Consider the following 21,370-nt stretch of genomic DNA (forward strand, 5'->3'; position numbering starts at 1 on the left):
ATTATCACAAAACTGGGTGAAACTTTTAGTTCATCATTCTGTTGATGTATCATGTACCAAACTGACCATACCAAGACCTGACTGTATATGCAGGTTTTTTTATGTCATTTTAGATTAGTTTAAGCTTTCAGGACCTCCTAGATGCTTGTGAGAGTGGACATAAGACTGGTACCATCCTGAATTCTGCCTCCGTTAGTTGGAGGATCGTGTGAGCAGAGCTATAAAATTACCTGAATTTTGTAAACAGAAAGAAAAGGATGGTAATAAATCAATTTACCTCTTAAGTGCCAGTGTTATTAGCTTATCCAGTAGCTGCTTCAGTGTAAATAAGTGATAACTCTGACAGGTTGTCACCATCATCACCATGGTAATGGGATTGTTGATATACCATAAAGTAAAATAAGTGTGTAGCTTACCTTGTTAGTGAAAATGTAATTGTAATTACTATAGGCATAGGCTACCATACTCGTCCTTAAGGAATATTACTGTACTGGGAAACACTTTTAAGTGTCACTTCTACCTTATGATAATCCATAGACATTCACAACTTTGTGATTCTCTCAGACGTTACTATTATCTCACGAATTAAGACAAGTGAGTGACATTTTCAGTTTAGTCAAAGGACGTTGACTATTAATTTCAGGTATCATTTACATTATATCACCCTCTTATGTTAGTGCTGGCAGTCAATTTAAAAGTACACCAGGAAACCATTTACTCCGCTGGGTGGTAACTATTTAACCAAATTTTGGTGCCTGGTGGTTCAGTGGGTAATTACGGCGCTCCAATTGGATTGAGCCGGTGGGGTTTATTGCTCATGTAATGCCACTCAGGGATGAGTGAGGCTGGTCGCTCTTATCTTATATGTCAGGACCAACTTGCCTAGCCCGGGCTCTTACGCTCTTCATGGGGCAGTGTAGGATTGAATGATGAATGAATGATATATATTTTTATACATTTTTTAATTACATTCACCATCTTTGTGGTATTTGGCTGTTTACCCCCAGCATTGGGTGCTTGTGGCTGTTCTTGTTGCCTATGGCTACCCTGCATCATTGTGTGCAGAACCAGTCCAGAGCTGATGTGCTTGTGGAGTAGGACTATTTTTGACCACGATAGAGGGATGGAATGGAGAGGTATATGAGAGAGGGGAGTTTGAGCTGGGGGGAGTCCAGTGAAATGGCGGGGGACTGGGCCACATGGAGACGATTTGTTTATGGCCACCCCTTATGGGTTTGAGGCATCTGGCACTAGATACACCTACTGCAAATTGACTTAGGACCTACGCACAGAATTGCTATGGGAGAGTTGTCTGTCATTGGTTCGTGTTTCCACCTCTACCAAGTGAATTTTTTGGGCAAGAAGTAACTGGCGACTCCTCTGATGTTGGTGGGAGGTGGTGAAAAACTCACCACGTCAGTGCTTGCCGAGAAGTGAGAGTGGGAGTAAAGGTTCCTGTTGCTCCGACCTTGCACCTCCCTCTTTTTTCGTATGCATTACTGTTTGCCCTGTTATTTTCCTAGAGTCGAGTTGTCATACCTGGAGAGTACTGCTCAAGGGATGAGAGGGTCTGTATCATTGCATGGAAGCAGGATAATGTCCCTATCAACACGATTGGTGAACGTACTGGACGCACAAAGTCGACCGTCATGAAGATTATTGCTGCAGTGCACGGCCTGCCACCTGATGTTGTACCAGAGCACAAGCATGATGGTGGAAAGAAAAGGACGACTTCCAGAGGTACAGATATGCTTCTGAAGAGGGAAGTAATCAAGAATCCTCGACTGACAGCAGCAGAATTGAAGAGAATGCATCCCCAGCTGTTACGTCTCAATTCGAACTATCCAACACTGCTTGCAGAAGGAGCTGGGTTTGCCAAGCCGCACTGCAACCAAGAAACCACTTCTCATGGACTGCATGAAGAAGCAGCGCATTCAGTTTGCCAAGAAGTATGCACACTGGACATCGGATGAGTGGAGAAAAGTTATGTTTTCAGATGAAAGCACATTTCAAGTGTTCCAGGTGCGTTCTGCCAAGGTTCGTTCGCCCTGCCTCCCGTAGTTGATATGACCCAGCTTACACGGTGCTGACTGTTAACCCCTTAACCGCGGGGCGTCACTTTCGTGACGCTTGGGAGCAAGGGATCATACCGCGGGGCGTCGCTTTTGTGATTCTGTGTTATTTTGAATTCACCCGGGCTTCCAAGTGGGGGCTTGTATCATCTATCAGTACTGCCAATGTCCAACACTAGTCAGCACTCCTAATCTCATCTGTACTCCCATCCATTGTTGACAATTTAGCCATTTCTCCCCATTCTTGACTCCCCTCCCTACCCCCCCTCCATTACCCTATCCTCTCGCCTGCCCGGCTGTGCTATGCTAAGTAAATCTTCCCTGGAATTTTTCACTGATTTCATCCATTGAAATAAGCCCTATGTCCTATTCTTATACCAAATAATATATACAAGAAAGAAATAAGGTAAGTGAGAGTGCCAAACACCTGGAATTGGCTAATTATCACCTGACAACACCTCACGTGCACTCGTTCGCTAATTTTCGCTGTTTTTTTCCCCTTGAAATATGCCCTATAATCTATTTTCGTAATAAATATACATGTAAGGAGGGAAGGGAGAAGCCTAAGTGATATTTACATTCACCTGGAACTACCTAAGTTATAATGTATTGTCTAGATTTCCTGCCAATCATATCAGTGCTAAACAAAGATGTTTCAAGATCTAACATTGGTAGCTCTGAATATATATCTCCCAAGTAGGCCTCTAATCTATTTTCGAAATAAATATACATGTAAGGAGGGAAGGGAGAAGCCTAAGTGATATTTACATTCACCTGGAACTACCAAATTTATAATGTATTGTCTAGATTTCCTGCCAATCATATCAGTGCTAGACTTAGCTGTTTCAAGAAGTAATATTGGTAACTCTGAATAACCCCTTAGCAGGCCTCCAGCTGGCCCTCCGTTATCAGGTTACTCTCAACTTCCGAAGCGAGAGTACCTATGTTTCTTGCTGACTTCAAGGCCTTTTTTCACCCCCATGCAAATGGCCCTGTGACCTTTACCCCCTACTAAACCTCGTGTGGAAAGAGGTAAAGGGCTGACAATTGATAAAAGAGTGACTATGATCTTTCTATTGAGTAAAACAGTGCAAGTGGAATTGTAAATAATGTGTAAACAGCAAGTGAAAGTAATGAATGTAAATATACGTGAACAATGGAAAATAGTTTTATAAGTTATTTCAAGTGACAGTGCACAACACAGTGTAAATAAAATAGAAATGTAAATAATGTAAATAAAATAGAGAACGTAAATAGAAATGTAAATGAGTAGTATTATAAGAATACGAGTATATACCCTAGGAGTAATGAAAGTGAAAGTTTCACTCTAGCATGTCTGAATGCTATGAGTTATGAGAGTGAAGATGAAAGTGACATTCACTCTCAATGCCAGTATACAGGACGAGAAAGTGAATGCTACGTATTTTACTGAAAGAAATTGAATCCCTACAGTGACAATAAACTAATACTACTGAAGGAAACTTATGAATAAAGACTGTAGATATATATAAGTGTTATATAGTAATAGAAATATAAAGTGTGAGGGGTTTTATGAATAATAAATGACAGACTACTAAGAGCGAACTAGTGCCAGTGCGACGATCAGACGTGCTCGTAATTTCCATTGCTTTCACAGTGTTTTTTTTTTTTTAGTATGGATCCCAAACTACTTGAAAATTGTAGAATAGTGTTTATAGTGTTTGTATCTGGCTGTGGTAATCATATTACGGGTTGTCGGGAAGTGTAAAGTGGAGACTTCGTTACCCTACTTCAGAGGTCTCCACAAGTCCTACGGTAACTGACGAAGGCTCAACAATCATTCCAGGAGAAAGCTGAAGGTATGTGCCATAAGCATATTTAATTTTATTATTCTAGGACTAATAACTGATTTTTGGCAAATATTTTTTGAGAGTCTGTCGGAGCCCAAATAATCCCGCGGCACACGCAAGTCATTGGTAAACAAGCCCGCGGTGTAGGGGTTAAGCACCCACAATCAGTAATGGTATGGGGGTGTTTCTCAGGTGAAATGGGAAGAGGAGGCCTCTACTTTCTTCCTAAGATCTTTATGATGAATGGTGGCTGGTACATTCAGGTTCTGAAAGACCATTGTTAAACTTTTTTGCTATTCATGGGTGCGACTTTTTCATGCACGATTCAGCTCCATGTCACAAGACAAGAAAGGTGACAGAATGGCTTCAGGATAATTGGATTGAGGTCCTCGACTGGCCTGGCACCAGTCCGGATCTAAACCTGATAGAAAACTGCTGGGCAAAGATGAAGAAAGTCATGGCAGAGAAGAAGACACCCAATCTGGACAACCTGAAGACTGAACTGACAAATGTTTAGTGCAAAGAATTGTCCTTAGGTTACTTTAGAGATCAAAGTGATTCCATGCCAAAATGCATCCAACTGGTCCTGAAAAACAAGGGAAACATGATTTCATATTAATGAATGGCATTTCATGAACAAACATTGTGATATACTGTACTATGATTTCAGTGTTTTTTAATTCCTTGTGGGAGGTCCTAAGTCAAATTGCAGTAGCTGTAAATAAATAGATAGTAATTATCTCTCGAGAGCTACTGCTGGGCTGGTCTGAACCAGTCTGAACTGGTCAGAAACCCCCAAAAGAAAAGTGGCTTTACAGTTAAAAAAAGCCGCTTTACAGTACAGTAGACCCTCGCCATAACACACCTCGATATAGTGGATATCGGATTTAATGAATGCAATGAAACCCACTGAACATTCTTCAGGTATAATGAACAGTGATCTTTAAATGAGTCACAGTTCATGTGTTTCCTACCCATTTTACTCCAGTCTGGTCTGAAATTGCCATCTCCCATTGTGACTGCTGAGTTGTAATAACATTATACAGTACTAATACAGTACAGTACTGCGCTAGCTGTGAAGTAGTGTTATGATAAGGATGTGAAACAAGCTGCAAAAAAGCAAGGTAAAGGGCTAAGTTAGTGTAAAATGTGTATAGTTTTCATTTTTATTTCTAGAATATGATACTGATTGTACTCATTCATATTCCAACTTGTTCTTCAATATCCACCTTCGGAGTTAACAAACTTTCGGTTTTAATGAACCTGGCTTCCCCCAAGTTAGTTACTTATAGTGAGGGTCTATTGTATTAATAATTTATGGGTTCAGGATTTGGAGACTGGACTATTAAATTAGTAATATTGTGAGAATCTTAGTTTGGACTTGGATTCTCGTACTTGTGGTTGAGTCCCTTTCTTGATTTATATACTGTATGTGGGTAATTACTAGTGGCATCACTGGACCCAGTTAAGTGGGGCTTCAGATCGACCCATGTTTTCTGTCATGTAAAAAAAAAAAAAAAAATTAAATCATATGATGACTGGTATCATTCAAGCTGGTAGGTGGTGCAACATGCAGGCTGTAGAAGTATGTGAATGTGAATTTTTGTTCATGAAGCATTAGACCAGAAGTTGTATATAAGGTCCAGGGAGCAAAAATTAATGTTGTTCTTGAGCTCCTTCATTTTTCCTAGCAAACTGTTTTTTTTTTCTTGCTTTCTTTCTTTCTTCCACATTTACTGGGCTTGGTTAGGGTCTATCTTTCCATGCAAACCATATTTAGTGCAGATTGGTCCTGTAGAAATTGAAGGTCAGCTGTAGCTCTCCCATTTTTAGGTTTTCATCCCATGTTTTGGGATTCCTATCTTACTCTGTCTTTAGGTGGGAATAATGATGATGATGATGATGGAGCAGTAATTGCAGATGTTGTTTGTTTCAGTTTCAGAGCGTTTGATTGGTGAGCAGCGAGTGCGTCTGGCAGTAGGAGGACTGATCCGAGTTGTGGTGGGGATGCTGTGTGTGTGGCTGGTGTGGGAGTATCGCTCTCACCCAGTCCTGTCTCTTCCACCTGATCTGGTCTGGCCACTGGGCTCTCTTCTCGCATTTCCCTCTTGCCAATTGGGACAGGTATGTTGGATTGTTATTATACCGGAATTGGTTACCCATTAGAGATGATTTGGCGTGCTTTATTGGGTAGCAGAGAGTTAGAGATTGATGGATTTATATTAAATTTTCATAATGGTTACTATGGATACATTTACAGTAGACTCAGTTATCTGTCATAACAGTTTCCATCCTGTCACATTATCAAGCACTTTTGGCTTGGCTCTGTTAAAACAGTATCCAACAAAATTAGGCAATATCCAGCTCAGAAATGTGAAGCAGTTGGTGTTGCTATGCATTTTTCGGTGGTTTTGTATCATCCAGCTCAGACACGGGACCAAGTTGGTGCACAGGCAGACCCTACAGTGCACACCGGCCAATCACAATATGTTGTGGGAGCGCTGCACCTGATGCTCCAAGCCAACTGTCTCCCTCTCATTCTTTTTCTTGGATGCCGTGTAGTGAGGACCTATCGCCCACACGTTCGTAACTGTACCAGTGCAGTACATGATTACTGTACTGTATATGTTATTTATGATATGTATGATTATACAGTACTGTATCATGTATTGTATCAGTTCTCTAATGTATTTTATGCTTGATTTTAGTCGTTTATTCACAGGTAATACTGTAGGACAGTTTTTAGGGTAGAGGGTCATGGCGGATAGTTTAGAGTGGCGATATATTATCCTCAGTGCCGAATGGATAGCTGATTGGGGATACCGACACATTATCTGGCATTTCGCAATAACTGTTGGGAGGGTTTGGCTGATTTACACCGGATATTTGAAAGACTACTGTAGTTTTACACCAGCCAACTTGTCTGCAGAGCAGCAACCTCTCAGCCACCATACAAGACTCATGTGAAATTTATAAGTAAATATGAACGTAGTGTGTGACACAGGTCACCATTTTATCAGTTATGAAGAAAATTACCTTAGGCAATTAGAGGTGATTGTTAGTAGTTATGAATATCCGGACAAGTTGACTGGCATGGAGTATACGGTGAGGATCTTGTTTTATTGTGCAGAGATGGAATATTTCAGGTTTGATGTATATGCAGATGATGCTGTGCAGTCATTGATGCCCTTACAGATTTGTTCAGAGATTTGTGAATCTTTGTGAGTAGCAGTGCCCAAAAGTCACGTAGATAGTACAGTATACCATTTTTCTCCTTGAAATGCTGAATCATCAACGTCACATGGCATATTGCCTAACAAAATAGACATTTTCCATACAATATTGACATACATGAATCCAGATCAGCATCCTCGATATTTTTCAGGAAAATGTTTACTTGAAAGCAACAAAGACAAATTGAGATCGACATTTCCTCTTAAAAGTTGATGTCATAGCATATGAACTGGATAGCTGGCATTATACTGTATAATTAAATAATAGTTGTACATCATTTTAGTAAATTTATTTCAATTCCTAATAAACCTACTGTACATGGGAGTAAACATTTGTACAAAGCAGGCATTGGGTTTCCTAAGATAAGGAAACTGTGGATTATGATAGACCGCTGATTAAATGCTGTGAATGGCTCATTTAACCCTTAAACATGGTCGTGGGCATTTTTACTACTAACACAGTTCTGGGGTATATTATACCCCTTTTTGAAAAAAAAAAAAAAATAGTTGTAATCAAAATTTAATAAATCTGTAAACATTACAAGAAAATATAACATCTGTACTTCCAAAATCCGTTATATTGTACTTAATAATGAGGTATATTAGGTTCCTTAGGGGCTACTCAAAAAAACTGTTAAAAATCCTTAAAATTTGTAGATGCTTCTATCTATCTATCTATCTATAGCCCGACGCCCTAATCCCGCAAAGGGTGGCCGCAGACAAAACGCCTCCAAGTCACTCTGTCACCCACCATTTGACTACCCTCCCCCCAACTCACCCCCCCCTCCCTCATATACCTCTCAACTCCCTCCCTCCACCTCATCCTCGGTCTACCCCTCCCTCTCCCTCCCTCCACCTCACCTACATACACCCTCTTAGTCAGTCTTTCATTCTCCATTCTCTCCACATGTCCAAACCACCTCAGTGTATTTCTCCTAATCTTCTCAACCACATCCACGTCTACCCCACAACGTTCCTTCACTTCTTCATTCGTCAACCTGTCCCTCCATGTCACTCCACATGTAGATGCTTACACCTAAAAATTCATTAAAAAAAAATACTGGTACTGAAGTCTTGCTCGACGAAACACAAACACCCTGGTCGTGGGAACATCAGCTCAAAGCAGCACAGCCTCCTGGCAATATCACAGCTTGTATGGGAGAGAGGCAAAAAAGGTCTAATTTTTTGAGTGAAAAAAAAAACTTCCTGTTAGGGAATTTTTTTTTTTTTTTTTCCGCTCTCCATGAAAACAATATGAGATCAAAATGTAAGAACAATGTTTTGAGAGGCCAATGACGAAGTTTGAGAAAAAATATATATTTTTTTTCTTTAATGTTTAAAAATTTTTTTTTACTGTAAATGAACGATAATTTTGACTGAAATAAAAGATGATATATATATTTGCTCTAAAAATAGGTTTTACTGTTATATGCCATTGTAAATTACGTTATTTATTCATTCTTTGGTTATTCTTCTTGGGTACAATTTACCAAAACCCCCCCCTACACCGCACCACGTGCGAGGAAGCACTGCGACACTACCTTCCCCTACTATCCCACACTGAGACATGAAGCTACTGAGAGACCCATGGGACTGCTCCCTATCACCACGCACTGGTAACGTGATGAAAGTGGTGTCGGAATCTCACACCCCACGACCGTGTTCCAGGGTTAAAGGTGTATAGTTGGAAAAGCAAATTCGAAAGTGATGGCAGAGGCCAGAGACAGCTAAGCTGTCACTTAAGTTTGAAATGCCACATCAACGCTTTTCCCATACTTACCAACAGTTGATTATGTACACCCAAAGAGTAGGCAAGAACTGTCTGGTTTGGCGTGTATACTTGATGTAAACAGGCCACCACATGGAATATCATTATGAAATGCGTGATGGCTTTAGAAGTGGGGTAAATCAGACCTGTAAGTTCACACACTATATGTGATACTTTCATATACAGGCTTAACACAAATTTTCAGCACCTTTGGTTGCAGAGTCGTGCCGGATGAACCGTTTTGCTGAACAAACAGAAGTCACATTGTCACATGTAGTACAGTGATAGCCCAATTATTCAGGCTATAGGGTGTGAAGGGGTGCCCGAATAGTTTGAAATCACAGTTAGGCCGGCAGAAACAAACCACAGGTACTGTTAGATTGATGTATTTTCCCCTCAGTGGCTGTGGGTCTAGAAATTTGTGTTCTCCCTTGGCCGGCCCTGAGATAATTTTTTGAGTTTTAAAATCAATATCTTTTTTTCACAGATGTGAAGAGAATCATCTGGTGCACCATTGGAATGTGTTATTTAGCTTCCTAAGCCCATCCTGTGATTCTTTATGATTTGCTATGATTTGCAGAAGATTAATAAAATTACGGTGCATGTGCCATGTGGGTGAAAACATCTGAGATAAAGTGGCTGACTGACTGCTTGAGAGGGTAGAGTAGGGTCGTGTAAACATACCAGCAACCTTCGTTCCCATCATATAATTGTTCGCAGTTTTTTTATAGCTCGTGCTAACTTGACACAACTGACACCAGTACACTACTGGAAAGCATTATTTAGTGCTGGAGGTTATTAACCCTTACACCGCAGGCATGTTTCCCAATGTTTTGCGTGTCCCGCGGTGTTATTCGGGCTCCGACAGACTCTCAAAAAATATTTGCCAAAAATTAGTTATTAGTCCTAGAATATTAAAATTACCTATGCATATGGCACATACCTTCAGCTTTCTCCTGGGATGTTTGTTGAGCCTTCGTCGATTACCGTAGGACTTGTGGAGACCTCTGAAGTTGGGTAACGAAGTCTCCACTTTACACTTCCCGACAACCCGTAATATGATTACCACAGCCAGATATTAACACTATAAACACTACTCTGTGATTATCAAGTAGTTTGGGATCCATACTCCAAAAAAAAAAACCACTGTGAAAGCAATGAAAATTACGAGCGCGTATGACCTTCCCACTTGCGCTAGTTCGCTGTTGGTATTCAGTCATTTATTATTCATAAAACCCCTCACACTTTATATTTCTATTACTATATAAACTTATAAATATCTGGAGTCTTTATCCATAAGTTTCCTTCAGTAGTATTAGTTTATTGTCACTGAAGTCATTCAATTTTTCATTCATTAAAATACGTAGAGAGCCACGGATTCACTTTCACTGTTATAACATCAAGTATTTGTACTCATATTCTTATATTACTAATTACTTACATTTCTATTTACATTTTCCATTGTATTTTCAATATTTACACTTCTGTTTTACTTACACTCTGTTATTCACTGTCACTTTCAGTAACATAAATCTATACTACACTGTTCAATCATATGTACTGTACATCCATTGCTTTCACTTGCTGTTTACACATTATTTTCACATTATTTTCCTTTCCCACTTGCACTTTTAGAACTGGTTCTGGCTGTGGTAATCAAAGAAGCAGGTAACACAGAGGAGAACCTGGCACTCAGCGCACTGCCAAGAGGTGCGTTTGTGCTCAGGTGTGCGTCGGGTGGTATGTGCACACACCTGGCACCTGCGGATCGCAGCCTTCCTCTTGCCTGTGGCAGGCATTTACATCAGTCTGTGCCGATCCATGTACGTCCTCTGCTCAAGTCTGTCGGGAAGTGTTACTGGATGGCGCCTTGGAGTTGCTGCTGTCACCCTACCATATCTTTCAAGCAGCTGCTGAACGCAAGTCCTGGCGAACAACCTCAGGGAGAAGGACTTGGGTGGCTTGACCTTCATCTTGTACAGGATGAAGGCATTCAGCATCGTCATGTCCATGAGATGCAGAAAAACTTTCCTGTACCACCTAGTATTCTTCCTGAGGCAGTCGATCTCTCCAATCATCATGTTGGACTTGTCCACCAGCCGCATGTTGATATTGTAGTCTAAGACAGCATCAGGTTTCCTCACAGGTTCGCCTGTCCTACGGTCGACCTTCCCACTGTCTGTCATTTCCCCCTTATGTATGGTGGTGAGCATGTGCACGACCCTCTTGTCTTGCCACCGTATTGCCAGCATCTTCTCAGACTTGCGTAGGTGCACGTCTCCTTGCTGCAAGGTTCCCGCCTCTTGGAATTTAGGGAAGTGGGCACGATTACTATTCACAATGCTGCAGGAGCCGATGCCGTGCTCTGAAAGATATTTGGCAAGTTTCGGTGCTGTATAATAGTTATCTGTATACAGCACATGATTCCCACCAAAATACCTTTCAAGGAGCACTTTCACTACACAGCCTGAGAAGCCAAGGGGGTGTGTTTTATCAAGATCGACAGTGCTGGCTGAATAAATGACGAAGTCAAGGATATACCCCGTCTTACAGTCGCACAGTACAAAGAACTTTATTCCAAAGCGATGGCATTTGCTTGGAATGTACTGCACAAACCTAAGACGTCCTCTGAACAAAACCAAGGATTCGTCAATGACAACCTTCTGAAAGGGGTGGAAGAATGTCATAAACTTATCCTTCATTTTGCTCAGAATCTCCCGGATCTTCCAGAGTGGGTCGGTTTGGGAAGGTACATCGTTGTCAGCAAAGTGCAGGTTTCCCATGATGTTCCGGAAGCGATCTCTGGCCATGTACTTATTGAAGGTGGGTGAGGGTAGTAAGGGGTCCATGGACCAGTATTCTTCCAACTCATGCTTCTTTGAGTGTGGCATGATAAGCATGAGGGCGAAGAACATATACAGCTCCTGCACTCCCAGCATGGACCACTGTTGCATCTTGGCTGCACCTGTACCACTTGCAGCACGTTGTGATTCATACCTGTTGGTCTCATCACATATGTGCTGCATGACTTCGTCATCGAGGAAGGCCAAAAGGAAGTCCACACACTCAGCATCCTCGTCAAGAGTGAAGGCAGGCTGTACTCCTGAGGAACTCTCGTCAAAATGGAGATGTTCAGGGACAAAATCGGACCCTTCTGTCCACGCGAAGGCGTCCATGATTCCCTGTCATGGCGGTGTAGGGTGGGTGAGGGTGGAGGGTGGCTGTGAGGCAGATTTATCAGGTTCAAGGTCACTCGCACTGACCCTGGGTTGCCGTACATCACTAGCAGCCCTTACTCTACTAGCAACTCTACTTTTACGGGTCAGGGATTTACCTCTTCCTCTACGGCCTGCCTTCACTGTTGATGCTGGTGGTGACTCCGACGACGAAGACTGTGGAGAAAATTCAGCAGAAGAAGAGGAAGAAATGAGTGAAGTGGGGCTTGGGGAACGGGGAGGTGAATCAACTCGGGACTCATGGCGGGCTGGGTCACGCGGGGCCATTGTTCCGGGGCTAACCCGCCGCCTTTTCATTCCCTTCCCAAATTCCTTCCTTTGCTGAACTAACGGCTCCTTCCCCTTGGAGCTAGGGATAACTTGGAACACTGAAGCACTCGTATAGTTTCTGGCACGATTTCCTCACCCGGCTCATCACACGAATCCCCCGAAGGGTCAAAGTCACTATCCATCATCACCATTGATAATTCGGCTAGTTCACGTTCCACTGCAGAGTCACTTAGTCCTTTCCTGCTTCCCCCACGAGTTTTTCTGGGTGTAGAGGTCACGGGGCCCTTTGCATTGGGCGCAGAAGCGGCAGAAATGGTGGGGCACGAGTGCGACATGCTTTGACCACAGAGGAGGACAAGGAACTAAATGGCGCGGCTTATCTGAGAAGGCAAGGGTTGACAGTGACAATGGGGCTGACAGCTGCTAACTTACATGCTAATAATTATTGGTAGAAAATCTCGGCAATACATAAAGAAATAGGTAGTTCCAGGTGAATGTAAATGTCACTTAGGCTTCTCCCTTCCTTTCTGATATATATTTTTATTACAGAAATAGATTACAAGGCATAATTCAGAGGGGAAATTACTGTGGTAATGTAACGAATGAATGCATGTGAGGTATTGTCAGGTGATAATTAGCCAATTCCTGGTGTATACCACTATCACTTACCTTATTTTTTTTTGGTATATATTATTTTGTATAAGTATAGGGCATAGGGCTTATTTCAATGGATGAAATCTGTGGAAAAATCCGGGAGAGATTTGCTTAGCGCAGCGCGGCTGGGGAGGTGAGAGGACAGGGTAATGGAGGGGAGGTAGGGAGGGGAGTCAGGAACGGGGGAAAATGGCTAAATTGTCAACAATGGATGGGAGTACAGATGAGATTTGGAGTGCTGACTAGTGTTGGACATTGGCAGTACTGATAGATGATACAAGCCCCCACTTGAAAGCCTGGGATAATTCAAAATAACACAGAATCACAAAAGTGACGCCCCGCGGTATGATTCATTGCTCCCGAGCGTCACGAAAGTGACGCCCCGCGGTTAAGGGGTTAAGGGGTTTAGGAGCGTGAAGATAATAACAGGGGGAAAATTTTTAGCACGAAAATGTAATTTACCTCTCTGAAAATAGTCAGAAAAATACTGTACAGAAAACAAACTGGAAGAATATGAGTTGATTTTGCCTCTCAAGTGTACATTTAGCACTCATTCTTTTGTTCATTCTTGTGTGTATGTGTGAAAGAGAGAGTATTGATACACATAATAATGTACATGTATACCCTGAGATATGATACCCCTAGATGCAATACCCCAGCTTAGCGATGGAGGTAGAAATACCACCGTATCCCGCCTGACAGTGGCCAAACCCCAGTTTAATGATGGCTTTTGATTTTTTTTTTTTTACCTATATTTATGATATTTTAGACTTAAATTTTGTGTTTAAGTTGATTTATAAACTGTTGTTAGACTTAGGTTAATGTGTTGTCATAGGTGGGGTGAACATTGTCATTTAGGTGTACAGTTTACTAAGTTTGATTTTTCCAGACATATTTGACGATTATCAGATTTTATTTTTGGGTTTAGGTGAGTTATAAACTGCTTTTAGGCTTAGTTTAGCTTTATTTAAAGCTATTTGGGGGTATAGGTTAGCAAGAAACTTGTTTTTGGACTCATTGTGGTGGGTTTAGGACTTGGTTGGGAGGGAAACCCAATACTCAAAAATGCATCCCTATATTGTTTGTGTTAAATCTACCCTGAGATACAATACCCCGCCTAGCGATGGGTTTTTACTTAACCAATTGCATTGTTAAACTGGGGTATACCTGTATTCCATTAACCCCATAATAGCCCCTGGCATTAAACAATGCTTTACCATACCGATGTCAGTGACGTTGAGTTAGCATGAGCTATAAAAAACTGCGAACAATTAAGGGAAGGGAACAAAGGTCACTGGTATGTTTACCTGACCCTACGCTACCATCCTAAGCAGTCAGGTGGTCACTTTATCTCGGATGTTTTCACTTATATGGCATATGCTCCATATTTTTATGAATGCTTCCACGAATCACAGGATGGGTTTAGGAAGCTAAAAGGCATATAGTATTGCCAGGTGCATCAGACGATTCTCTTCACATACAAAAGAAAAAGAAATTGATTTTAGAACTCTGAGAAAATGGTCCAGGGGCCAGCTAGGGGAGCACGCAGATTACTGAACCAATAGCCAATGAGGGGTTAAGTCGTACCTATGATTGTTTGTTTCCAGCGTAATGGAAGAAACTTACTCAGCGTACTCAAAGGTGGATTTAATTTCCCAGTATCCCAATTGTAGGTTAGGTTAGGGTAAATTAAATTACTAGGTACAGTTAAGCAAGATTAGGTTAGATTTAGTTAAACGCTGACAAATCAAACAAGAGTTGTCACAGCGGAACAGCTACAAACAACAGGGAAACAAATTTAACCAAAAATATTTATTTACCACTCCGGAAATAATCAGAAGTATGTAACAGACTATCAGGAAGAAGAAGAACTGATTTGGTAAGGTGCTTCTGCTGCAAAAGTAAAGCGTATGTGTAGCAGATTAGCAAATAAGAGCATCTCTCTGGTGGTGGCATCTCGTCCTTTTCAATCACCTCGTCAAACTCCACCTTACCACCCTTGGGAGTGGGTCATGAGTGGGAAGTGTGGGTGGAAGACAGACTCACTCCTGCCTACCCGTGGCTCACTTGCTAACAACCAGACACTCGCTGTTTAAATGTGAGCTATCTTACAGATAATTTTATGAAGTATTGTACCACTGTATCATTCTGTCATGGCCCAGATATGCCGAAATCTGGGTATTCCGAACACGGGTAATCGATCTTTCACTGTAATTCAACAGTGACCAATGGAGGTCATGTATAATAATTCAGCAATACACCTCTGACCCACTATCCTTCATACTCATATTTGAAATTAAGTTCTCTATGGAACAGTTGAGCCAGATTCATTATCATGCTGCCCAAAAAACCCATTCCATCACTCCAAGGCTGTCGACCAATTCCATCATCACTTGATCATTCTCAGTACTCTTATCATCTTTCATAGTTTTTTAATGATCTTTTGCTTCTTGGAATCACTGTCTGCATAGAATTTCAATGTTTTTCCCTTTGCATTTTCATATACTGGTAAACAGCTGATGGCTCATTACCATGTGTCACACAACTTCCGCACAGGAACACCACGGTTCATTTTTACTGCCTTCCTTTAGCAGGGTGAGGCGATATAGTTTGTTTGTGTGTGTGTGTGTGTGTGTGTGTGTGTGTGTGTGTGTGTGTGTGTGTGTGTGTGTGTGTGTGTGTATTTGCCTAATTGTATTATACAGGACTTGTGCTAAGCTCATGTTGTCCCATCTCTTTTCTACAGTTGTTTATTTTCCACTCTAAATCTAAAGACATGGATGCTCTCTGTTTGCACCACCTCCCTCTTCACATTATTCCAATTGTCTGTAGCTCTGTTTGGAAAACTAAATTTCTTTACATCACTAAGGCATTGACTCTTCTTCAACTTGAATTTGTGTCCCCTTGTTTTTCCGTTATTTTTCACAAAGAGGCCCCCCTCTGTCCACACATTCTTTTCCTCTTACTCTTTAAACTTTGCAATCAAATCTCTCCTCTCTCTCCTTTCTCTCAGGGTTTGCAGTTTCAGCTTTTCTAATTTCTCCTCATAAGACAACTCCCTCAAGCCTGGTGTCAATTTTGTAGCTATCCTTTGTATTCTTTCTAGTTTGCTGGCTTGTTTTTTCAGTTGTGGTGACCATATCACTGCTGCATATTTCAGTCTTGGACCTATCATGGTCACTATTAACTCTCAGCATCTCTTCATCCATATTATTAAATGCCAATCTCATGTTGGTCAGTAGTCCATAAGTTCATCCAGTAATCGTGTGTATATGTTTCTCTGACAATAGGTTATCCTGTATAGTCACACCAAGGTCCTTTTCTTATTTTGCCATCCTTATTATTTAACCTCCCATCTGTGTGTGTGTGTGTGTGTGTGTGTGTGTGTGTGTGTGTGTGTGTGTGTGTGTGTGTGTGTGTGTGTGTGTGTGTGTCTTGCCAAAATATCTTTAAAAGTTGTGGATGAATTTTCACCAAACATTCAGGAACTAGCAACTGTGTGGATGTGCCAGAGCCTATTATTTTGGTGAGAATTTGATCAGAGATGACCAAATGCCAGCCACCATATATCTTTAACCTGTGTGCCTTGGATGTCGGATCAGTCTGATGAACGTGGGGTCCTGGGAGAACCCTGGGTTTCGGACGGATCCAGCAGTGCTTCGTGCTGCTGTATGAAGCCCCTGCCAATTTTTTTAACACCACCATACTCTCCCAGGCACTGGGGTGGATGTGAGTTGCCAAATTTAGTCATCCAAGTGGAGTGCTAGTGCGTGGACAATGAGCTGTAATTCCAGCTTGTCTGATTTCGTTCCCCTCCCACTCTTGCCTGATGCCAACTCTGGAGAGTGACCCTGATGATGCTGCAGCCTACCCTGCTTCTCCCTACCCTGCTTCTCCCTACCCTTCTGATGAGTCAGGGGAGTCATCTGAGGAGTCTGAGGGTTAGGAGGAAGGTGGGGAGGGTGAAAGTCGAGAGGGAAATATTTGCTGCGAGGACCATTTGAAGTTTCACTATGTGCCGCCCTCAGTCGCCTCTCCATCCTTCACTGCCCAAGCCAAGTGTGCTTTCTCAGTTATCATCGGCTTTTAACCTACTGAGCATAGGTGTGTTGGGCTTTGTAAATAGTGTATAGAATAGTGTATGTAAATAAAAAAAGAGCCTCTGTAAAATTAAGCAAACTAATGCTAAGCAAAATAGAAATAAAGCCATTGAAAATTAGAGCCAAGAAATTAAATATGTAAGGAAGTGATGTGCATATTTGTATTAGCATATAAAATCAGAGAAGTAAATTGTATGGTAAATGAAAAGTAATCCCTCCAATATCCGACGTAATAGAGCCAAAGGCATGTCCGGATAGTGATCCTGTCTGGATATTGGGCCCCAGCCTCCTGGACTTGTACTTATGGACCCTAACTCAGAAAAACACCTATACAACTCCCTCTGGACATGCATTGCACCTATTTAAGACCCAAATCACACCAATAAGGGACATAAAAGACTGAAATAAATGCAAAAGAACTTTAAAATGAGGTTTTAGAGGTGAGTTTATACAATATTAAACATTCTGGGTACTTACAAGTCCCTGGCTCCAGGACTGGTTTGAACCGCCAGTTTGCAGTCCACAGTTAATCCTCTGCACTCTAAATTCTAATTTCTTAACACTGCAGAATACTGTAAACTCCTGTGTGTTCTAGTGGCGAGGTATTGCAGTTTATTCATTGTTTATTCACAAAAAACAAGCACCACTGCTATGAGCATCTGCTCTCGATTGGAGTTAAGCTGTGACTGTTGATGATGGCGGGGTAACAGAGTTGCCAGATTGCAATGGCCACATTACCAGTCTCCTCAACTTTCATTACCAAATTTAACTTTTCATTACCAAATTCGTAAAGCTAGCATTTATTCTTCACTAATTATATATACAAGTGGAAATACATGTAATCACTCTCCTTATAATTAACACCATGTTGATTATTTTCACACTATGTAGGGTAGCAGATTAATCAGAGAGAGCAAACAATCCACCATCTCCATCCTGTGTATCCTCATACATGTGAAAAATCCATTTGGTAATGCATTATTCTGATTCATTACCAAACGAATTTTTCATTACCAAATTGGCCCACACTTGGTTACCAAATGGCAACCCTGACAGGGGAGGGGGGAGGGGGAGGAAGGAAGGGGTGAAGGGACCATGGTGTGACAGCTGTTCGGCGCCACGCGGCAATTTCAAATTACGGGAGGGAATAAAGTCAGATTTTTTTCGAATTTTTTGCGGTTTTGGGCCCATTTTGGGAATGTTGGATCCCAGGACGATTGTCCGGTTATTGGGGATGTTCGGATATTGGGTGTTCGGATATTAGAGGGATTACTTCTCAAGAAAATTAGTTATAAGTGAAGGTTCGATAAGTGTTACGTGTATGTGTTTTGGGTTCGATTATCATTGTCTCATAACCTACTTAGCGCAGGTGTGCGGAGCTTTGTAAAAAGTGTGTATAATAGTGTGTGTACATAATGTGTGTAAATAATGTGTGTAAATAGAAGTAGTGGTTGAGTAAAATTAAGTGAACTAACGATAAACCAAATAGAAATAAAGCTATTGAAAACTTTAGCCAAGAAAAAAGAAATGTAAGGAAGTGATTTGTGTATTTCTATCTCTCTGTCTATTGCCATATGCCTTAATCCCGTAAGGGGTGGCCACAAACAAATCGGCATCATATTGTCCCGTCCCCTATCATTTCATTGCCCTCCCCCCAGCTCACACCCTCCTCTGTCATATGCCTCTCCATGTCATCCCTCCATCACATCCTCGGCCTTCCTATCCCTCTCCCCCCTCCACCTCTCTTTCACACAGTCTTCTTGTTAGTCCTTCACTTCCCATCCCCTCCTTATGGCCAAACCTCCTCAGTGTATTTCTCCTAGTGCTTTATATCACATCCACGCCATAATGCTCATTCACTTTCTCATTTGTCAGTCTGTCTATCTGTGTAACTCCACATGTTTCTCTCTGATAACTCATTTCCACTGCTGTCACCCTGGAGTTGTATCCATCCAGGAAGGTCCAGGCTTTGCTTCCATACACTAGAGTAGGTACCACAATACAGTCATCCCTTAACATCCATGGTTTTAACATACACGGTTTTGAGTATCCGCGGATGGCTGCAGAAAAAAAATAAATCGCGTTGAACTCTGCTGACACTGTAACATTATCCCAGGCACAGGTCGTGGCCATTTTAGTACAGTAATGGCATTATCCAGAATGAAATGTACTGTAACACTTTCCTTTTGGAGGAAGCTGAAATGAGCACAGTAGTCAGAAGGGGCCATGCAGGAGTACACTATTCATTATTTTTAACTTTTAGTGTTCTTGTATTAAATAAAGTAGTTGTTTAGCATTCTTGTATTAAATAAAGTGGTTGTAAACATGCGCATAGGGCTTTTCTTTAGTTATATAAGGAAATGGGGGGTCCAGAGGTGTTTTTAAGGGGGGGCAGCAGATATCTGCGGATTTTTAACATTCGCGGGTGTCTTTGTTACCTAACCCCCGCGGATGTTAAAGGATGACTGTACTGTACTATTGTGCATTGACTTTTTTACTTCCATGCTCTTTTCCCTTATTTCTCATCACAACTTTCAAAGATCCAGCAGCTTTCCTTCCCATTTACCCTTCCAAGCACTTCATCCTCCAAATTTCCATCCCTACTCATTCCACTACCTATATACAGTACTTAAATGCACTTACATTTCCATTTCCTCATCATCCACTTCACTGTGCATTCAGTTACTTCATTTCTCTTGAAAACAATAACTTTACTTTTCATTACATTCTTTATATTCTGTTTGTTACACATTCTCCCAAACTCATTCACCAAGCCTTGCAGTTTCCTTTCGTCTTTACCTAACAATACAGTACCATGTGGAAACAGAACAGGAAGTTTCCAAATGCTGTCCTTTCTCATTAGGGCCACTCAACATCTGCTGCCCTACCTTGTATCTCTTTTATAATCCCTTCCATATATGGATTGAACATTCATGGAGACATGAGACACCCTTATTTCAGTCCAACATTCAGATAGAAAAATTCACTCAGTTCACCATCCACATACACTTCAGCCATAGCACCTTCATACATAATCTTCATGGCATTGAACAACTTCCCATTTACTCCAAATATTCTTAACATTTTCTGCATTCCATGTCTATCCACTCTGTCATATGCATTCTCCAAATTCATGAAGGCTGCATACAACTTCTTTCCCTTCTCTTCAGTAGAAACTTTTCCACTGAAGACCCAAGAAAGAATCTCTGATCTACACAACCTCTTCCTTTTCTAAAACCTCCCAGTTCTTCTCCAACTAATTCCTTTTATCTTTCCCTAACTCAGTCAATAAGTATCCTACCTATCTATCTATCTATTGCCAGACGCCTCAGTCCCGTTCGGGGTGGCCATAAACAAATCGCCTCCACATCACCCTGTCCCTCGCCATTTCACTGCCCTGCTCCCAACTCACAGCCCCCTCTCTCATATACCTCTCCACCCCATCCCTCCATCTCATCCTCAGCCTCCCCTTCTCTCTCCCCCCCTCCATCTCACTCACATACACTCTCTTCGTCAGTCTTTCACCCTCCATCCTCTCCACATGGCCAAACCACCTCAGTGTATTCCTCCTAACACTTCCTATCACATCCACACCACAATGCTCCTTTATATCCTCATTTGTCAGCCTGTCTCTCCATGTGACTCCACAGGCTCCTCTTAAATAACTCATTTCCACTGCTCTCACTCTTGACTTGTGTCCCTCCAACAATGTCCAAGCTTCACTTTGATACGTTAGAGTTGGTTTAACAATACTGTCATGTAGTAACTTTTTCACTTCCATGCTCACTTCCCTGTTTCTTATCGCTGCTTTCAAGGAACCAGCAACCTTTCTTCCCTGCTGTACTCTTTCAAGCACTTCATCCTCCAAACCTCCATCCTTACTCATCACACTACCCAAGTACTTAAACGTACTCACATTTTCCAATTCCTCACCATCCAGCCTCGCTGTACATTCATTGACTTCACCTCTCTCAAAGACCATCACTTTACTCTTCCCTACATTCACCTTTAGATTCCGTTTCTTACACACTCTCCCAAGCTCATCCACCCTACCATATACTCTGTATACTTTTCCTATTACAGTAAAAAGACATATGCCTCTATGATTACCACACACTTCATTTTTCCCATTTCCTTTGTACAGAGGAATAATTATACTTGACGTCCTATCCTCCGGGACTCGGTCTTCCTCCCAGGTCAATCACACA

At 41.6% G+C, this 21,370-nt stretch overlaps 1 protein-coding gene across 2 annotated transcripts in view; it reads left to right on the forward strand.

The window, feature by feature from the left end:
- The window catches only part of LOC145392967 (guided entry of tail-anchored proteins factor 1-like), a 41,790-nt gene that overhangs the window by 13,262 nt on the left and 7,158 nt on the right, over nucleotides 1-21,370 (forward strand). For both annotated transcript variants that reach the window (XM_080267261.1, XM_080267262.1), the window contains exon 3: nucleotides 5,838-6,025. In XM_080267261.1, the coding sequence (XP_080123387.1) occupies nucleotides 5,838-6,025 (188 nt within the window). The remainder of the gene's footprint in view (nucleotides 1-5,837; nucleotides 6,026-21,370) is intronic.

Source organism: Coenobita brevimanus, chromosome 23 (assembly GCF_032717465.1).
Source record: "Coenobita brevimanus isolate Jiangsu-jjx chromosome 23, ASM3271746v2, whole genome shotgun sequence".
Lineage (NCBI taxonomy): Eukaryota > Metazoa > Arthropoda > Malacostraca > Decapoda > Coenobitidae > Coenobita > Coenobita brevimanus.